Below are 19,903 nucleotides of genomic sequence, written 5' to 3'. Positions count from 1 at the left end.
AGCACACAACTTCGTGTGACAAGGGTGTTTTTTTCTTTCATTAATATCTCGCAACTTCAACGACCGATTGAGCTCAAGTTTTCACAGGTTTGTTATTTTATGCATATGTTGAAACACACCAAATGTGAAGACTAGTCTTTGACAATTACCAATAGTGTCCACTGGCTTTAAACCTTTACCCGATCAATATAGCGTCCATTTCAGGCACAAAAATGGCATTCTTAATCATTACAAAAAAGGTAGCAAATAAAAGGGGGAAAAACGCTGCATAAAACAACAACGATTATCAAGCTAGCTTGATAAAGCTTATATGTATTAGTGTAGATTAATATAATTACGGTGGGTCAATTTTAGGACAGAATAAAGTTAGAACGATGTTGATTAGAAAATGAATACTTTACTCTGTTTCAAAATCAAGAATTTCAGTTGTTTGAGGTGCCTCATGGTCCTTCGTTGAACAGTGTACTTTATTGTCCCCCACCTTAGCCCTGGCGAGCAAGCGTTTGATCCGTCTCATCAAGTAGTCAATAAACTCCACGGCGGTGATAATACTTGCGCCGAGAAACAGCCCGAGCTGCCCGCCCAGCTCTCCCAGCAGCGCAGTGAAGGGCAGATCCTCTACTTGCTTGTAGGTGGTGGTGCTCAACTCGTTGTAGTGCACGTCCAGATACACCAAACTTCTGGCAGTGTATTCTTCGTCGTAGAGTGATGCGTTATCTCGGCTTGCGTAGGAGTCAATGATACTTTGAAGGACACTTTTGCTTGGATACTTCGCCATGGATATCGTGGGTTTGTATGTGACGTAGTCACAAGATATTGGGCAGTCACATATGTCTTCCGCCATGTTAGCACGATGGAGCTCCAATGCCTTCTTGGTGCATGGTAGCTGTGTGATACTACACAGAGGTGCTCCGTCCGCTTGGACAGTCCCAAAAAGCTGACAAGAGCAGTTGTCGATGATAGCAAAAGCTTGACAGTCAGACAGACAGGTGTGCCTGTTATAATTTGTGGGGTTTTGTTGATAAGCTTTGTTGATACCGCAAACTCCCCACGGTTTGGGGAGGTTCTGATGATGTGTCTGGCGTATGGATACAAAGGTACGAAACCCAGGGGGTGCAGATAGCCCCGTGGTGTCCATTTCAGGAGACTCAGTGTGAGGATGAATTGCAAATTTGATTCCTGCTTCGGTGTTGCCTTCTTCAGTCTCAGTGTATTCGTTCTCCTCGATGTCCAGAACCAACCGAAGCCCGTTCCCGATCCCCGGTAGGGTTTGGTTGCCGCGGGAGGTAAATGTGTAACACAGTCCGTAGCGCGGAGAGTAGAATTCTGTGAAGTTTTCTACACCACATTTCGCTCCTTTCCATTTGCACGTATGCATTGATCTTTCCAATGAGTAGCCAGTTGCATAAGCAAATTCTGCGTAGTTAAACGAATCATCCGAATAGAAGTCGTCCCAATCATCCACCGAGTCTTCGTCGTCCCCCTCAAAATCGTCATAAACTCTTATGAGGTTTTTTACGTGCTTTTTGTCCTTTTCCTGAATTTTAGAACTCATAAACCGGTTGTAGTTACAAACGCTCACGGCGGGAAAGTCGAGTTTCGGCACGAAATTGACAATAACATTGGTGCTTGCTTCGAATCTAATATACGCCCTGATGCGATCGAACGCAACGGCCGCGTAAATCCCACCAAGCACGAGTAGGACGATCACCCAAGGGGCTTTACCCCGGACACCACGTCTCTCGGCTACACGACTTATCCCATGAAGTGTCGTAGTTGTTGCGAACTCAAACTCCAAACTAGCTTGTTTTGGACCTTCACTGTCTGAGATGATAACTTCGTTTCTTTCTGCCATAGTCTGTTGATATCCTGATTCCTGATTCTTCAAAATAGTACGACTGCTTAAGGTTTGGCAACTTAGCCGTCAACAAACCATCACTCTTAATATCAGCACGAACTTGACTCTTTACAAGTTAAACGCCAACTGAAAAGTGCGCACTATCGTCTGTCAGTTTTAACAAGCAAGTGGGTGGTAAAAGCTTAATGCAAGGTTATCAATTAGTGAATCGTCCAACAACAAATTAGTTATTACTCTTTTGAGCGAGGGCTGGACCAAAATGCAACCCTGGCGCTTCCATTAATTACCATGGAGCAATACAAAGACCAAACGTTTTAAGACACTATACTTTATTTTACCAATAGGTAAACAATTAAGTACACAGTAATGACCCACAGTAGAGCAATAAAGCGTTGTTTACTGTTGTAGCAGACGTCCAAATGACTAAGACTTTGGCGGCATCATGCTCGTTGAAATTAAAACGTTCTGTCGGTTTCATAATATCTTGCAGGACGTTTTGTACATGACATAACGTCACAATCTCAAACTGCGCCCTCACTTGGGCAAAAAGAGGCAGATAATTGGACGAGAACTGCTCTTGGTGTGTAACACTGAGTTTACGCAAAGGGTCTCAGAACTGTAGTGTGGGAGTCTTGCACGTATTCTCAAAACATTGGGACCTGTTAAAATGAGCGAGTTTGTTTTCTTAGTGATGTTAGTCCCTGATGGTCAGTGGCCCTATCAATTGGCTAAACTGGTGATAATTCTGCACTACGGGTATATTCAGGCCTACTTATTGTTTCATCCATTTGAGCATCCAATGGTTTCACTAACCATGGACCAAGTAATGCTCTAGTCATAAATAGCGTGCGACAGGTTTGCGAGTCATTTACAATGGATTTCTATTAGCCATTTTCGGCAGGAGCCCCCGACGTGAATCTGCGGCGCGCCGGTGTGGCAGGGGTCCCCGTTTACTTGCAGACAAGGTGTTACTGTTTAGAAAGTTAATGTGTAATGCTAAATGCAATTGGGCTGGTTACCTGATTCTGCTAAGCAATCTTATTCCGTGTTTAGTTGTGCTTATAAGAGGCTTTATGAAAATGGGCCAAGGGGAGTTAAAATGGCACTTAAGACCCCGCGTTCGTCGTTTGCACTCTCACGGTCACTGCTTTTACCCATTTCACTATAATTATCGTTAGCTTAACGGCCACCCGCCTGTAACTAATACAGTATTCCCAGTGAACATATTTTATTTATAGCACAAAAAGCTGTCATCACCACACAGAATTAAGAATGCTTCATTAGTTGCACTAGGCTCGCTCACAGACTTTGTGAAAAATTTACAGATAATGTAAATATTTTTCAAAAAATCCCTTTTAAAAACTCCCTGTCTCATGTCATTACACATGCGGTGATAACAAGTAACATAACAGTAGAAAAAAAACATGTAACAAAACAAAAAAAACACCCAAAATTATTACCCACACACGCCATAATGGCGTAGAGTGACCCTTGAGGATTTCATGGTACCCCGGCCCGGCAAGAAAGGTACTTCATCTGTAGAAACTTTCTAACCTTAAAAATTCTAACGGTTATTTTCAGACGTGTAGGCCTAAATTTAAAAAATATGTTGTGTGTGCAAATCAATTTTATCAATTTGTTTACAAATTTCCTTTATTGGCAGAATTCTGGTTGTACACATCTTTGGATAGTTTCTATACTACTTTGAATAGTTCTTGTAATTTCTCAACAGTCCCTGTTCAACTTTCATAATCGTTTTTCTAAGGATGTATAATATTGAAGCAGCTAAATAAATGAACACTTTCCCTCAATTTAACTATAAATTAATCAGAAGACAACAAAGAGTAAAAGCCCACAGAAGGTCGATCCGCTAATTGGTTAATATCTACCAATACACATGCATATTTAAAATCAGTCCATGAGTGACAGCGCACCAAGTCACGGTTAAAGAGCAAGGATTACGATCCACTGCCAGCAAAGCTTTAACGAGCCGCTCGTTAAAACTATAGAGAAAAGACTATATTGTTAAAACTAACCATCGATTTAGCGTACTGTTCAGTTGCCATTTAACTTTTGCAGAGACAAGATCGTCCTGAGTGACGGTTTGTTGACGGCTTAGTTTACCAATCCTCAGGCAGTCGATTTCCGATTCAGCAGCAAGTCACAAAGGCAGACAAAAACGAGCATTTCAGCCCGGAAATGGAAGATCCAAAACCAGCTAGTTTGGAGTTTGAGTTTGCAACAACTACGACACTTCATGGGATAAGTCGTGTAGCCGAGAGACGTGGTGTCCGGGGTAAAGCCCCTTGGGTGATCGTCCTACTCGCGCTTGGTGGGATTTACGCGGCCGTTACGTTCGATCGCATCAGGGCGTTTATTAGATTCGAAGCAAGCACCAGTGTTATTGTCAATTTCGTGCCGAAACTCGACTTTCCCGCCGTGACCGTTTGTAACTACAACCGGTTCATGAGTTCTAAAATTCAGGAAAAGGACAAAAAGCACGTAAAAAACCTCATAAGAGTTTATGACGATTTTGAGGGGGACGACGAAGATTCGGTGGATGATTGGGACGACTTCTATTCGGATGATTCGTTTAACTACGCAGAATTTGCTTATGCAACTGGCTACTCATTGGAAAGATCAATGCATACGTGCAAATGGAAAGGAGCGAAATGTGGTGTAGAAAACTTCACAGAATTCTACTCGCCGAGTTACGGACTGTGTTACACATTTACCTCCCGCGGCAACCAAACCCTACCGGGGATCGGGAACGGGCTTCAGTTGGTTCTGGACATTGAGGAGAACGAATACACCGAGACTGAACAAGGCAACACCGAAGCAGGAATCAAATTTGCAATCCATCCTCGCACTGAGTCTCCTGAAATGGACACCACGGGGCTATCAGCACCCCCTGGGTTTCATACCTTTGTGTCCATACGCCAGACACATCATCAGAACCTCCACAAACCGTGGGGAGTTTGCGGTATCAACAAAGCTTATCAACAAGACCCCACAAATTATAACAGGCTCACCTGTCTGTCTGACTGTCAAGCTTTTGCTATCACCGACAACTGCTCTTGTCAGCTTTTTGGGACTCTCCAAGCGGACGGAGTACCTCTGTGTAATATCACACAGCTACCATGCACCAAGAAGGCATTGGAGCTCCATCGTGCTAAGATGGCGGAAGACATATGTGACTGCCCCGTATCTTGTGACTACTTCACCTACGAACCCACGATATCTATGGCGAGGTATCCAAGCAAAAGTGTCCTTCAAAGTTCCGTTGGTTTTTACGCAAGCCGAGAGAACGCATCGCTCTACGATGAAGAATACACCGCCAGAAGTTTAGTGTATCTGGACGTGTACTACAACGAGTTGAGCACCACCACCTACAAGCAAGTAGAGGATCTGCCCTTCACTGCGCTGCTGGGAGAGCTGGGCGGGCAGCTCGGGCTGTTTCTCGGCGCAAGTATTATCACCGCCGTGGAGTTTATTGACTACTTGATGAGACGGATCAAACGCTTGTTTGTCAAAAAAGAGGCACCTAAAGTAACTGAAGTGCGTGCTTTCGAAATGGAGTAAGTAAAGTATACATTTTCAGTTTGTAACCTGCTGAACTCGATCAACTTTTGCATTTTTAGGAAGTCATCCATCGTATCTGTCTAAAAAATACATTGGTTTGTACGCAGCGCTCTATGGGCAAAACTAAAATTTATAAGTTTATACGATTAAGCTATAAACTCGAAAAAAAATAACAAAAATATGTTTTTGTTCTATTTCTCAATCCGGTATAATACCATTTTTAATGTATGTATATGACGTGCATGCGGAAGTTTAACTTTGAGGCATAGCATCCATTGTTTCTAAGAAGTCGTTTGTAATTAATAACAATCGTATTGATAATAGTAATTACTATTAGTAAAGTATTTAAATATAACCCAGATTTATAACAATTTGTTCTTGATGTAATAAGAAATCTTATGTAAATAATTTGTTGAGCTAATTTGGCGGAGCATGAAGTAAGAACCAATACAATTGAACAAAATATGTTTTTTTCTGTAACAAAGGTTTCTGTTTTCACTTAAAAAAACAAGGGAAAACATTGATTGCCCCCTCCTCTATAGTAAGCCAAAAAAAAAAAAAAACACCAGAAACATCAACCTGTAAAACTAGCAGACACTGGGTGGCTCGCGTTCAAAAGAAAACAGAAAATAAGGATTTTGATTCTTCGGATTTGACGCACATTTACTATATGCTTAATTTAATTGGGCCAATGAAAATAATAAACAAATGTTTGAGTGTTCATTAAATGCTATTGTTCTCAAATTTAAGCAGTTAGTGCAGTGTCAGCTTAACGATTTAAAAACGTGTGACTCAATATAACCAATACTGTATTTCGCCTGACGAGTATAAATACTAAAACATACTAATAATATAGAAGATTAAGAATATAACATTTTCTTATGAAAATTCGTAGCTTTGATATTTCTCACTTCGATGTTTTACATTTCAATCAACTCGACTGTCCTTTGCACAAACAAAAAAATAGAGATTTGAACAGAAGTTTTCATCATAACATTGTTTAGAGGAACTTTTAAATGAACTTACACATAATTTAGGTTAAGCTGTTTTTCTTTCCATGTATATTTTTTAAATCGAATGTCACGCATTGTTAATTCTCAGATGTTTTATATTATATCCACTTACAACAAACATTAATACCACTTTTATCCACCTTTTAATACTGTACATCATTTTTGTCCTCACCACTGTACTCATATTGGTTCATAGCCACCAACTGTTTCTGAAATAGAAACTTTGATTGGCTATAATCTTCCCGCTTCTTTCTGGATCCCTCCCTTAATCCCTTCCCCTCTTATTTTCTATAAATTGACATGTATTTGTTTGTACTTGTTTTATGCCTCTCTGAAGAAAGTCCGGTTTGGATCGAAAGCTAAGGCCATCTACCCTATTCATTACAAGATGCCCTCATATTCGGTACCTTCTTGAGACCAAGGACGAAACAAAACAGGGAAAATAAAAGCACTTTATCGGGAAGTTATAAAGACCGGGATGCTCCATAAGAAGTTATGTGTACAAAGCCTATTGGAAAATCTTAAGTACAGGGACAATTGAAAGAACCAAAGATGTCTCCACAGGGATACATAATATTTTAGAATGAGAGGTGGCCGGAACACCTTTCCACATCAATTATTTTACTTGGGTCTGAAAATGTAGAGAAGAGTCAAGACAATGTTAAAAGTAAATGTCAGAGGTACTGTTTGTACAAAGTCATAATCATTTTTTATTTAATAACAGATTTGAAGGTCATCATCTGATTGTTGACATGGGTAATTGAAGCTCAATATGAGGTGGATTTGGAAAGCTTTTACCCCATTTTGCTCACACACGAGTATTTCCCAAAATGGCACTTTTCCTGTAACAGTGTTTTTCTTTGTGCAGAAGTGAAGTTAAAGGAACACGTTGCCTTGGATCGGTCCAGTTGGTCTTTGAAAAGCGTTTGTAACCGTTTGTTATAAAATGCATATGATTAGAAAATTATTTTAAAAGTAGAATATAATGATCCACACAAGTATCACTCGAAATTGCGTGGTTTTCCTTTTACCACGTCGACTAACACGTTCGGCCAGTAAATGGCCGACCGTGTTAGTTCGCAAAGTAAAGGAAAACCACGCAATTTCGAGGCAAATTTGTGTGGATCATTGTATTCTACTTTTAAATCATCTTTTTAACCATATGCATTTTAATATAACAAACGGTTACAAGCGCTTTTCAAAGACCAACTCGACCGATCCAAGGCAACGCGTTCCTTTCAAAATAATGTCACTGCACATTATGTTGTGTTTTATTTCCGGTACTGAGCGACAATGTGTATCCGTAACAACGGATTATGATTTAGTACTAACGGATTCTGAATAAAAATTATTGGCTTGACTTAACTTTTATCGGATATTCATTGCAAAAATTATTTCGAGTCGATTTTATGAAAAGCCATTATAAAATGTATTTCATGTCAAAGTATTTTTCTCGTGTAGGTGGCGTGAATAGCAAGATCAAAACGATACAAAACAAAGGAATTTACATTCCATTTTCATGTTCAAACGACAACCTTGGGATGGCACATCAAAAAGTTTTACAAAATACTGGTAGAAAGGTGATTTAACGCCTCCATTAAGATTTATTGCATTTACAGTGATGGAACACCTACCCGTAACTTTATGCAGTCACGTTCAGTTAATACAATAGAAGCCGATGGCAAAGTTTGAGAGATTTAATATCGGCACCGAGTTCCGTATGTGTCAATGCTGGTGCGCGAATGGCGATTGCGACACGAATTTTGACGTCACAAATTCGCAACAGTTGTGTTCACCTGCTGTGAAACAATGGCAGCGAAAAGAGCCATGTGACGTCAAAGATCGTATCACATTCGCATTCCAAGGAAGTATTGAGCCGGGCTCAAGACATGCGTGATGTTTGGTTTGGCACGGTTTTGATCCCCAAAGTTTGGTTTATACAGCAGGAGATATGTGCTGCTTGTACCATAGCCTGAACATCTGACGTCACACTTTGAGGCTCGCTTTAGTCAAGCCAACGCCCACAATCACCTTTGACCTCGTGTCATTTCACATGGCCTGTACGGTTCTGGAGATTCGCAGTCTAACCCGACGTACTTGTGTATACATGTACATATAATTCAATACAAGTTTTTAGTCTTGCGGCCAGGACAAGGGAACCAGTCTACATGTACCCTTGTTCGGTTTATGTTTGCGAACGAGGGTATACGCTCCTCTTAATGTTAATGCATGACGTCATAATTCTTACCCAAAATGAGGCTATGGGCGCACTTCCCCCATCACTTGCGCACTGGCTGCGTTTTGGATTAGCATTGTGACGTACCTCATACATAAATATTAAGAAAGGCGTATAGTTTAGTCCCCAAGAGGGCGCTTTTCATGCATTACTGTGGAAAACGAACATTTACGACGCGACGTACGCACGCGGCGCACAGGATGGGCCAATCAGCAACTGTTTTACCACTACGAAGGAGCCCAACTGAAATGATGTCATGCGCAAAATGTCTTGAAATGTTTTTGACTATTTTATTTATTGAAGACAAAAAAAAAGAGTAAATGGATACACTATGAGTTGGAGAAACATATATATTTCTTTGCAAACTAGAGGATTGGAATAAATTTGTTTACCCCAAAGCAATGAATTATTTTTCTATTGAAAGGTTTTATACAGGATTAGTATAGAGCTGCCAATATATTTGCTCTCAAAATATTTGCTATCCCCTCCCTTTTCTATACAGACAAAAACTAAACATTATTCTCGCCGACTCAATCAAGCATGCCTGAAAGAGTTAATAATCATGCCTTCAGCAAGCTCGACAGCTACACAAAAATAGTGTAATTCATTAAAAATAGACAATGAATTTAAAATACCAAGTGAATAATAGATCGATATTTTAAAAGACAACTCCGAACTAAAAAGCGAAAATCCCCTTTCCTGCTTAACCTGAATCATGCTTTACCTAACCACACTACTCGCCAAACCAAAAAGGTTTGGAACGCTAGGTGGCAGCAGACTCATAAGTAAAACAATAGAGCTTACCGGAAATACTCGGTACGCGCGCTATATGCGTTGATTAAGGTGCATGCTGGTCTAGCCAGCCCCAGAGTTTGACCCTGGCTGGACCAGCATGCACCTCATTCAACAGTTAGCGCTTGAGCAAAATGTTTGTATTTGAGAAAAGATCTATGAAAATTTACATGATGGAGAGTCTGCTGCCACCCAGCGTTCAAATTCTCCCGATGTTTTATAAAGCGAAGAGATTTGCTGAATGGTATTTCTGCTAAAACAGCTTGATGAAATTGTGCAGAGAGTTTACACATCGATGAATACTAAACAGCAATGTAACAAGCAAGCTACCTAAAGAATTAAGCTAACCTTAACGAGATTCAACAGTTTTTGACAAGTTGAAACAAAATAAAGTTTGCCGATATATCGGTTTAAATGTTTTAATGTTTTGCTCTGTTTCTAAAACGTGTGCTTAGGATTTCTGAGGTGCCTCACTAAGGTCCTTCGTTGAACAGTGTACTTTATTGTCTCCCACCTTAGCCTTGGCGAGTAAGCGTTTAATCCGTCTCACCAAGTAGTCAATAAACTCCACGGCGGTGATAATACTTGCGCCGAGAAACAGCCCGAGCTGCCCGCCCAGCTCTCCCAGCAGCGCAGTGAAGGGGAGGTCCTCTACTTGGTCGTAGGTGGTGGTGCTCAACTCGTTGTAGTACACGTCCAGATAAACAAGACTTTTGGCGACGTACTCTTCATCGTACAATGATGCGTTCTCTCGACTTCCGTAGGAGTCCATGGCACTTTGAAGGACACTTTTGCTCGGATACCTAGCCATAGATATCGTGGATTCGTAGCTAAAGTAGTCACAAGGTACGGGACAGGTACAAGTGCCTTCCGCCGCACGTCCACGATGAACAACCAAGGCCTTTTCGGTGCATTTTAGCTGGGTGATATTGCACACAGATACTTTGTCCAATTTGAAGTACCCAAGAGGCTGACAAGAGCACTTGTCGATGATGGCATCACGCTCGCAGTCAGACAGACATGTGTTTCTGCTATAATTTGTAGGTTCTTGGTAATCTTCGTTGATACCGCAAACTCCCCACGGTTTGTGGAGGTTCTTATGATGTGTCTGGCGTATGGACACAAAGGTATGGAACCCCGGGGCAGCAGACAGTCCTATAGTGTCCATAGCAGGAATTTCGTTGTGAGGATGAATTGCAAATTTGATTCCTGCTTCGGTGTTGCCTTGCTCAGTCTCGGTGTATTCGTTCTCCTCGATGTCTAGAACCAGCTGAAGCCCGTTCCCGATCCCCGGTAGGGTTTGGTTGCCGCGGGAGGTAAATGTGTAACACAGTCCGTAGTGCGGAGAGTAGAAGTTTTTGAAGTTTTTCACACCACACTTCGCTCCTTTCCATTTGCACGTGTGCATTGACTTTTTCAAGGAATAACCAGTTTTTAAGGCAAAGTCTTCGAAGTCAAACGAATCATCTGAATAAAAATCGTCCAAGTTACCGAACAAGTAGTCTCCAAAGTCAAACTCTGCGTAAGTTCGTTCATAAACTTGTATGAGTTGTTTTACGTGCTTTTTGTCCTTTTCCTGAATTTCAGAACTCATGAACCGGTTGTAGTTACAAACCGTAACGGCGGGAAAGTCGAGTTTCGGCATGAAATCAACCATGACATTGGTGCTTGCTTCGTATCTCAAGTACGCACTGATGCGATCGAACGTAACGGCCGCGTAAAACCCACTCGCCACCAGCAACACGATCACCCAAGGGGCTTTACCCCATATCCCACGGCTCTCGGCTACATGACCTATGGCATGGAGGGTCGTAGTTGTGGCAAACTCAAACTCCAAACTTGCTTGTTTTGGATCTTCCTTTTCCGGGCTGATATTCTCGTTGTTGTCTGCCATAGTCTCTGCTGCTTAATCAGAAAATATCATTCAAACTACTACAACCGCTTGAGGATTGGTAATTAAGTCGTCAACAAAACATCACTCGAGACGAACTTGACTCGGAATAATAACAATGCCAACTGAAAGTGCGCTCTGTCGTTGGTCGGTTTTTAACGCGAGATCCTAAAAGCTTTGCTACCAGTTTCATCGTTTATTAATGGATGCAAGGTCGCGTTAAAATGGTTTATATTAATTATGCAAGTGAACAAGCTTGCCATTAGCCAATTAACGAATTATCTTTCCCTTTGTTTAATGATACGCCGTTGGAAGGTTAAGTAGGATTTGAAACTTTGCGTGGTGGAGATAAGATATAGAAGAGTTTGCGGTAACACCATGTAATAATCTCTAAATGAGTTGTGGTGGTTCTGAAAAGAACCGTTGGTTTAACTCGACGTTTCGATCAGTATGCTCTGATCGTCTTCTGGAGAAGGTTAATTTGTAGCCAATAGCCATAGAGCCATTGATTGGCTGCGCAGCACGTACACGCGTGTGCACTTCACTATGTTAAACCATGGTTAAACATTGATTTAAGACGCAGCCGTCGATTTCACCAAACTCGTCCTAACTTTAGGATTAATCTGAGGACTTAGGATGGGTTCAGTTCCGTATCCAAAGATGCTAGGACGCAGTGAACCTATCCTAAATTAGGATTAATCCTAGTGTTTCGAAATCAACTGCTGCAATGGCGTTATGTGCTACACATCTATACAAGGGAACAAAAACAAATGTAAAAAAAAAATGAACAGTGCGCTCTATCGTCGGTGCTTTTAACGGGCGGTTCGTAAAAGCTTTTCTCGCACTGGCAATGAAGTGGTTAGCATGCCCTATCTGGTATGGATTACATTAAGCATGATTAATTAGTCGATAATCGACCTAAAGTTTCGGTGTTCTTTTCCAAGGCATGTATGCCCACAGGAAGCTCAAAACACTCTGGTCATCAGACCCATTATGAGACGCAGAGTTAGGAGTCAATGCGAGCGCCAGGCGCAAAGCCATTACGGCGTGAGGAAGCCAGGGCCCTTGATTTTTTTATTTTAATTTTATAATGCATGCTGTCTGTGGTGCAATATTACGTTATTCCTTACCTTTTTGAGCAAAACATTGTTTGAATTAAACGTGTCACAATCTTAAATACATTCGTCATAATGCGTTTATTCTTGCGTATCCATTGGGTTTAGCTTTTATTGTGCGTAACAGACTCAACGTTTGACTGTGCTCGCGCGTATTCGAACAAAACGTTCGAATACTTTCTGGACCAAATAGTTCCACGTAGTAATACAACGCATGAAAGAAACACTCGCTCGCGCGGCAGATACCATTGTTCGTACACGCGCGCGATGTACACTTTGCTCAGTCTATTGTCACGTAATCAAGAGTTATGACAATGGTTTCTCTAGGAACGTATAATAATGTTGTTTTATTTATTTATATGAGAGCGAAACAAAGCGCCATTACGCTCATAAAGATTTAAAGTGCAGTATAGCATGGTCACTTAGTTTCACTCGCTGGCTTTAAGGTCGATCAATAATGGAAGCTGTCGAGTGCTTTTCACAAAAAGTATGAGGAGAAAAAACCTTCCAGGTAGGGTGTTAAATTATTAAATACTGGACATTTTATATAATGACCAATACTAAGGCCTGTTGGTTAAAGTTTTTTGAGAAAGGAATCTCTCCGAAGTATGGCTTTCTCCTCAAGATGATTCAGGACAAACTGATCGAAACGTGGATTGTTTATTTCCTCCCACTTCTAAAACTGAAATTTTTCATTGTCTAGATTCTGAACACTGAACCGTCTTTGACAAGAAATATCATAGATGTAGATGTAGGCCTAACCCACAGAATTCTTTTCAGAACTAAAACTACTCAAAAGATAATATTCACACGGCGTTACCACAAACCTCCATCAATCAAATTTGTAAAACCTACTTAGCTATGTTTTTTTTTTTAAATTACGCACAAAATATTGGTATCTGAGAAACAAACAAGCATTTTTTTTCTCGTACTTTCCAAAGGGTCGACTGAAATACAATTTTGTTTGTCCGTTCGCGAATGCGGCGGCAAGAGATGCGGTTGGTACCCGTTTCCGCCACCTCCCTAAACTGGATGTATTGTATTGAAAATTGTTGCAACTGAAACTAATTCATTCCTCTCAACTGCTTTTATCTACTTACATGTATTTGTAATTCGCCGGCAGTCTTGGTTGCTCAACTACAGAAGGCCTTGTCCTTCTCTCGGGTGACAAACCCATTTATACAAACTTATTCAATCTTTGACTCAACGTGTGTGTAGTCTTTTGTTTTGTTTATCGCCTTGTAATCTATTATTTGAACTCTTTGATGTTCAACAAGTGTATTCAGCTAAAACCTTTACAGAAGATTTCCATTGTATCTGTCTTTGTTGCTTTGCTTACTAGTAGAACTACGTTGACAAAAACAATCTATGACCCTACCCTATACCTTAAGGTCAACAAAAGACAAGCATCTCCATAAAAACAAGGACGCCAAAAAAACATACCTGATTATAACCAGCACACTCCGGTAGAGATGACAGGCTAGGTGTTACGATCAACATCATAAAATACTCGGGGCATGGGTGGAGTTTCAACTCGTATTCACCGACCAATCCCGTCCACTGTTAGCCCAGCGGACGATCCCATTGGTTACATCTCGTCTTGCATCCTGAAGAGGGACTACAGGCGCTGTAAGAAATTCGTCAAGAAAGGCACGTGGATGAAGGTGGGTGAATATAGGTGGGAGGGGCTGGTCTTCAATAGGTGGTAGGATGGGCTTCAATAGGTGGGGGTTTGGCTTATAGTAGGAGGCGACTGAGCTTCAATGTGGGAGGGGACTGGGCTTCGATACTTGGGAGGGGCCTGTTGGGTTTCAAGTGGTGGGCTGGACTACAATAGGTGGGATGGGCTTCGGGCTTCAATAGTGGGCGAGGAGCTGGGTTTCAACATGTGGGAGGGGCTTGGCTTCAATAGGTGGGAGATGAAAATTTTGATGCACACCTCATCTTTTCTTGTTGATTTAACTATATTTATATTATTAGAAATGTCGTGGTGGGTGGGTTAAGCTATTTGAAAAGTTGGGAAATAAATCATGCTCAGCCATGGTCATATTTATCTGATTTCTTAAATATTGGTACATTTTTTTGTCAGGTTGTGCAGCAGCAGATAGAGCGCGGCCGCAACGGCGAGACCGGGGACCTACGGATCATGGACCTGCCATTGCACCTGATGTTTGCAGTCAGTCAAAACGGATTGCATGACCGCTCATTTCTCAGGTCAATAACAACACCACTTCAAAGTAATTGCATCCAAACTAATTTACTTTGTTTGTCACCGACATTTCTGGTTTAATATCAAACAAACATAAGTCAGTAAATAGAACAAGCTAAGTACAATGTCAAATCTACAATATTATGTGACTGGTATCCTATTTGTTTTTGCTTAGCAGAATACTGTTAAGCATAATTTTCTGCTTAAGCGGCTCAATGAAATCAAGCCCTTGATAGAATTCAAACCGACAACCCCTGCAATGCTTGCGCACTCACTTTTTTCACCTCCATTTTTTTCCGACCCAATTTGAGGGTTGATCCCCCCCCCCCCGGATTTGTAAAGCACAATGTGCAAAGAAAAACCACATTGATAAACTTTATCCCAAATCATAAATTAAGTTACCAAGAAACAATATTGAAATGAATAACAGTAACATGCTGACTGCTTACCCATAACAGTTTAAAAATATATATATATTTTAGAAGAAAAAAAAACTATAGAAAAGGCCAAGGATCTAACATATGACTTGTTGGACCCCAACTTTTCCAATCTAGGTTTTTGAGGCTTCTTCTGGACTATGGTTATGACCCGGATGTCATGGATGAAAAGGGAGCAGTGGCTTTACATGCCGCCCTCATGAGAGTGAACTTCTTCAGTGTCTTGGTCTCAGCAAGGTTACTTAGATGCAGAGAGGCCTATACTACAAAGTAAGGTCAATCATAAAAAAACATAAAAAGCAAACTACGCAGTTAAGCATAAAATCTTGCAAAACAAAAACAAAAATTTTTACCAGCCAATAATTGCAACTCATGCAGTGAAGTTTATAATAAGAAGTTCCCTCAATCAACTGAGCGAAAGTAGTAGTTCCGGCCGATTTCCTACCTTCCGCCCAGGGCCCAATTTCATTGAGCTGCTTACGCAGAAAATACTGCTGAACAATTTTCTACTAAGCAGAAAGAACAGGATACCAGTAAAAAATTGTACTTGCCACATGGTAGTTTGGCTGGTAATATGGTTAGCATAATTTTGTTATGCTTAACTACTTTTATGCCAAAGCAGCTTTATGAAACTGGGCCCAGGTAGTAAGTAGTTAATAATAAGCAGGACAATTCTTTTCTAAGTAGTCTCCCGAATACCGAAATGTACTTCGCGTCAGTAGAATAGCAAGACAAGTTCTCAAAAGAACATTACCTACCCAGCAAGTAGATATGGTGTTACCGCAAACCAAATATTCATTGATACCTCACCATGCATGCCTCAACTAAGGTTAATCAGAAATATTTTAATAATGAAAATTACAAGGAATCAATTAGTATTCACAATCTCTTCCCAATGTTGATTGTTTGCTGTCTTAGATTTGTATTGGCATTGTGCCAATCTGGTGCTACCGTAAACCGCCACGAGAAGCGAGCAAACAGAACCCCTCTCCACTACGCCGCTAGGTGTAACCTCAACACCTGTGTTGAAATATTACTGGAGTACGGAGCCTTAATCGAAGCTCAAGATATAGAAGAGAAGACGGCATTAAGCGTGGCAGCCGAATCAGCGGCAGTGGAGTCTGTGAGGTGTCTCCTTGCGAACCAGGCCAAGGTCAATGTGCGCAGTCAGCGTGGACAGACGCCGTTACACCGCGCAGTGAACGGTTTACCGACATCACGTGCCGAGAGGTGTGTCCAGATGCTCCTAGCAGCTGGCGCCGACCCCAACGTTAAGGATATCAACGGGAATACACCGTTACATCTTGCAGCTCGTGGGCGGGCTGAGGGCTCCATCGTGCATCAGCTTCTCCTCTACGAAGCCGATCCATCCATCCTCAACACAATGCATCACTCAGTCTTGTACGAGTACCTGATTGCATTCAGTATACCAGACACTCTTGAAATCCATCCTCTGACCATGGAACTCCTCGAATCCTATCCAGGGTTCCAGGCCTTGATGGAATGCACCCCTCGGTCACCCCGAATGATCAGAGACATCAGTGGCCAGACCCTCTCCATCCTCAACACGGAAGCTTTGAAACCCCTCCGTGAACAGTTCGAGGTTGATGACATGCCGCAGTCTCTACAGTACATGTGCCGGCAGGTTATCCGACTTGCTGTTGGAGTTGCACCCATGGTTTATTTCCCACACATGGTGAAGGTCATAGGTCTTCCACCTCTTTTGGAGCCGTACGTATGCGGTGACAGCTATCGCAATGCAATGAAGGCCCCTGGACTGATTTTACGAGCTAAAAACTAAAATAGTTAAGTCGAGTAATGGGTATTTTTCTGCTAAAGTTTGTTCTAAATATCGTCAGAAGTCATTAACAAACCATCAAGATTACATGTACATCAACAACTTGGATTGCCATGGAGCAAGGGGTGACACCCAACTTTATTCCTCATTCTGTCACCTCACATTGAGGAAATACATCTTTCTCAGTTCATTTCAACTGTTTCAATGATGAGTTTTCCAAAATCTGGACACGATGACAGTTGTTTGAGTTCCTTTATCATAATAAATCTAAATGAAATCTTTCCAAACTACTGTCAACTTTCTTGAAGGAGAGTCTTCAGGGAGACATTTGACTCCATGACATAATCAACGGGCAATTTACCTCTTTTGTCCTTTAACGTGACAAGTGTTCTGTCTGCTGCCACCAAGAGCTTACAAATTTCCATATGGCCTCTCTCAGCACTCTAAGAAAGATAAGAAATGACACAAAAAGTAAATTCTTAGTCATGTATCATTTAGGGTTGAAGATTATTTGTGTGGTACAATGCCCCACAACACTTATCGTGGAAGGGTACGTTAACCCCTGTTTTTCTGTTTCACATACATTTGTAGCAATCGCCTGTTTCCTCAGGCTTGGAAGCTATCATGAGTAAGTTCACTTTATGAGTCATCCTTAGTTTCAATACCAGAAATATTTAACAGCAACAACAATAATGTAAAATTATTGACAAATTTTTTAAAACGATACAATGAGCACCACGCATCATAGCAAAAATAAAGCAACTGTGCCAAAGTTGTTAATGTTTACACACCCAATCTGCTTGCCGCAAAATTCTGCACTGAAAATCACCCTTTTCCGCATATAGGGTAAGCATAGAGTTTCTGTAACAGCTATGTAAGTGAATAATGCTTAGTATTTAACCATAAAGTAAACAATGCACAAATTTCTTGCTAAGCTGTGAATAATGTGCTTAAGTGAAGAGCTGATTGTTCTGCTTTCAAAAGCACTTAATAAGCACTAATTTTAATTAAATTCGAAAACTGTAATGCAAACCCTAGTTTCAGAATCCAATGTTAGCTTCACTTGCCTTGTGAAGAGGTGATTTGGCATCCTCATCACACAGAAGGGGTGATGCCTTTGCTTTCAACAGCAGCTTCACAATATCTGTGTGCCCACTGTAGGCTGCTCTATGTAGCGGTGTTACGCCCCCTGATCGTGTTGTACAATTTGGATTAGCTCGATTTTGAAGAAGCACACTGACGACTTCTACATGGCCATTTCTGCTAGAATAATGCTGTAAAAGTAAAACATAAACACTTTATTAAACCTTCTCCTGTCAGACCCTTTAACATCATCCACATAAAACATTCTAGCGTAACACAAAAGTTAGGCTTTCAAAAGCCAACAAACTGAATAAAAAAACGAAATCCACAGTCATGCTGTTACAAAAATGGGACCCTACTTCATGATGATTCAACATTGCACCCAACTCATTTTTTGCTCAGCAAAACTAAATTGCTAAGCAATATTTATGATAAAATTGGGCCCAGGGACCAATTTCAAAAGCCTTTAAGCTTGGTTACCAACCAGAACACTGTACAGTAATCATTGCTGGGACTGATACCTCCGTCATTCCTTGCATAGCAAAGACATTTGCTAAGCAGAATTTTCTGCTAAACAGCTTTATGGAATTGGGCTCAGGTGTAATGGTCAACTACTTACTAGGGCCGTGTAGCCAGCGTTGTCGACTGTATCAGGATCACCTCCCCCTTCAATAAACTTGATAACTTTTGCTGTTTCCCCGTTCAGTGCAGCTGACCAGACACCTCGCTCAAAGGCAAGCTCATCCAGAGTTTGCGTGACGGACGATGACTGGGAGTGGTCACAACAGTGGTGGTCATCTTTGGGTGTGGTCATAATGCCTCAATCTAAAAGTGTTATAATAAGTTCATTTAGAAATGGTACAAAAAAATCTTTTTAAACAAGCTGAGAGTAAAACATAACCAAAAATGTAAGTATCAAACACAAAATTTAATATTTTTTGGAAAAGTTTCCATACCACGCCGTCACTTTTTCATTCAGTATGAAATAATAATATAGGGAAAATATAGTATCTTCTAATTTACGTCAATGAGATATCCATCGTTGGGAAAATGAGTGAAAAAGTGGTGGCAGAAGGTAGTGATCCTAACTTTTACATGTATGATGTAGTTGTGATGATCAGAACTAAACCCTGAATAATATGTTGTAAAGAGTATACCTCATTAAAATACTTACTACAGGGCGCAACGCTAGCCTGCGTACCACTGTACATTATCTAATATCTAGTAAATAGGTTGAACACCCTCCGTCTGTGGTGAGCAAATAAGCGTCACCACTTCTCAACTTTATCAAACAAAACTTTTGACAAAACAAATTTCTTACCATCAAATCGGATAACATTCCGTATCACGCCACCCCTTTTTCATTCGATATGAAATAACTTAAGATACTCATGACATAGGCCTACCCATGCCATAGTCATACTGTGCGTTTGTTGTGCCAACCTACCGCAAAAAAAATAAAAAGAAGTGCTGCACAAACCAAGGAAACAAGTCTAACGACCTCCCCAAAATCTTAATTTAATAGTTCAATACGACAATATTAATCTACTCACCAAAAGCATCAATTCCACAACACAGTCACAGTACCTCAATGCTTAAGAGCTGGCCGAAGGACATGCACAAACAGTTACAATTTTACAAAACTTGCGCCTCCATGTGCGTCGCCATCTTGTTTTGACAGATATAAGAGGGCGCCCTCTCACTGGAGCGCCTGCGTGCAGATATTATGCAGCCACGCCCATCTCAATTATTTTGCACAAAAATAGAAAGTCCAGCTCAACAACTTTCTGTATCACCCGTGAAAACGAAAACTTTATTATTCTAAAGTGTAGCCATATCTTTTCCTTTCCTGTTTCCGATAGATTTTCAAACCAATCCCTGTGAAAAAT

General features: G+C 41.0%; 5 protein-coding genes across 5 annotated transcripts; 2 read left to right on the top strand and 3 right to left on the bottom strand.

The window, feature by feature from the left end:
* Positions 1–99: 99 nt before the first annotated feature.
* LOC117298626 (acid-sensing ion channel 1-like) lies at positions 100–1,855 on the bottom strand. Its single transcript, XM_033781945.1, has one exon. The coding sequence runs from the start codon at positions 1,853–1,855 to the stop codon at positions 398–400; it is 1,458 nt and encodes a 485-aa protein (XP_033637836.1). The 3' UTR covers positions 100–397.
* Positions 1,806–5,452, top strand: LOC117298832 (acid-sensing ion channel 1-like). Its single transcript, XM_033782174.1, has one exon. It carries the CDS (start codon positions 4,058–4,060, stop codon positions 5,438–5,440), a length of 1,383 nt encoding a protein of 460 aa, XP_033638065.1. The 5' UTR covers positions 1,806–4,057; the 3' UTR covers positions 5,441–5,452.
* A 337-nt stretch (positions 5,453–5,789) lies between these two features.
* Positions 5,790–11,375, bottom strand: LOC117298625 (acid-sensing ion channel 1-like). Its single transcript, XM_033781944.1, has 2 exons — positions 10,025–11,375; positions 5,790–5,960 (listed from the first exon to the last, which is right to left on the bottom strand). Exons 1-2 carry the CDS (start codon positions 11,373–11,375, stop codon positions 5,803–5,805), a joined length of 1,509 nt encoding a protein of 502 aa, XP_033637835.1. The 3' UTR covers positions 5,790–5,802.
* Positions 11,376–13,943: 2,568 nt separating this feature from the next.
* On the top strand, positions 13,944–16,956 carry LOC117298990 (serine/threonine-protein phosphatase 6 regulatory ankyrin repeat subunit B-like). The gene is made up of 4 exons (XM_033782391.1): positions 13,944–14,151; positions 14,577–14,701; positions 15,251–15,403; positions 16,052–16,956. Exons 1-4 carry the CDS (start codon positions 14,005–14,007, stop codon positions 16,932–16,934), a joined length of 1,308 nt encoding a protein of 435 aa, XP_033638282.1. The 5' UTR covers positions 13,944–14,004; the 3' UTR covers positions 16,935–16,956.
* Positions 16,957–17,215: 259 nt separating this feature from the next.
* On the bottom strand, positions 17,216–19,672 carry LOC117298989 (ankyrin repeat domain-containing protein 39-like). Its single transcript, XM_033782390.1, has 4 exons — positions 19,568–19,672; positions 18,634–18,839; positions 17,999–18,205; positions 17,216–17,374 (listed from the first exon to the last, which is right to left on the bottom strand). Exons 2-4 carry the CDS (start codon positions 18,826–18,828, stop codon positions 17,225–17,227), a joined length of 552 nt encoding a protein of 183 aa, XP_033638281.1. The 5' UTR covers positions 18,829–18,839; positions 19,568–19,672; the 3' UTR covers positions 17,216–17,224.
* Between the last annotated feature and the right edge of the window lie 231 nt (positions 19,673–19,903).

This window comes from Asterias rubens, chromosome 13, assembly GCF_902459465.1.
Source record: "Asterias rubens chromosome 13, eAstRub1.3, whole genome shotgun sequence".
Taxonomy (NCBI): Eukaryota; Metazoa; Echinodermata; class Asteroidea; order Forcipulatida; family Asteriidae; genus Asterias; species Asterias rubens.
This window is presented reverse-complemented; position numbering and strand designations above follow the sequence as displayed.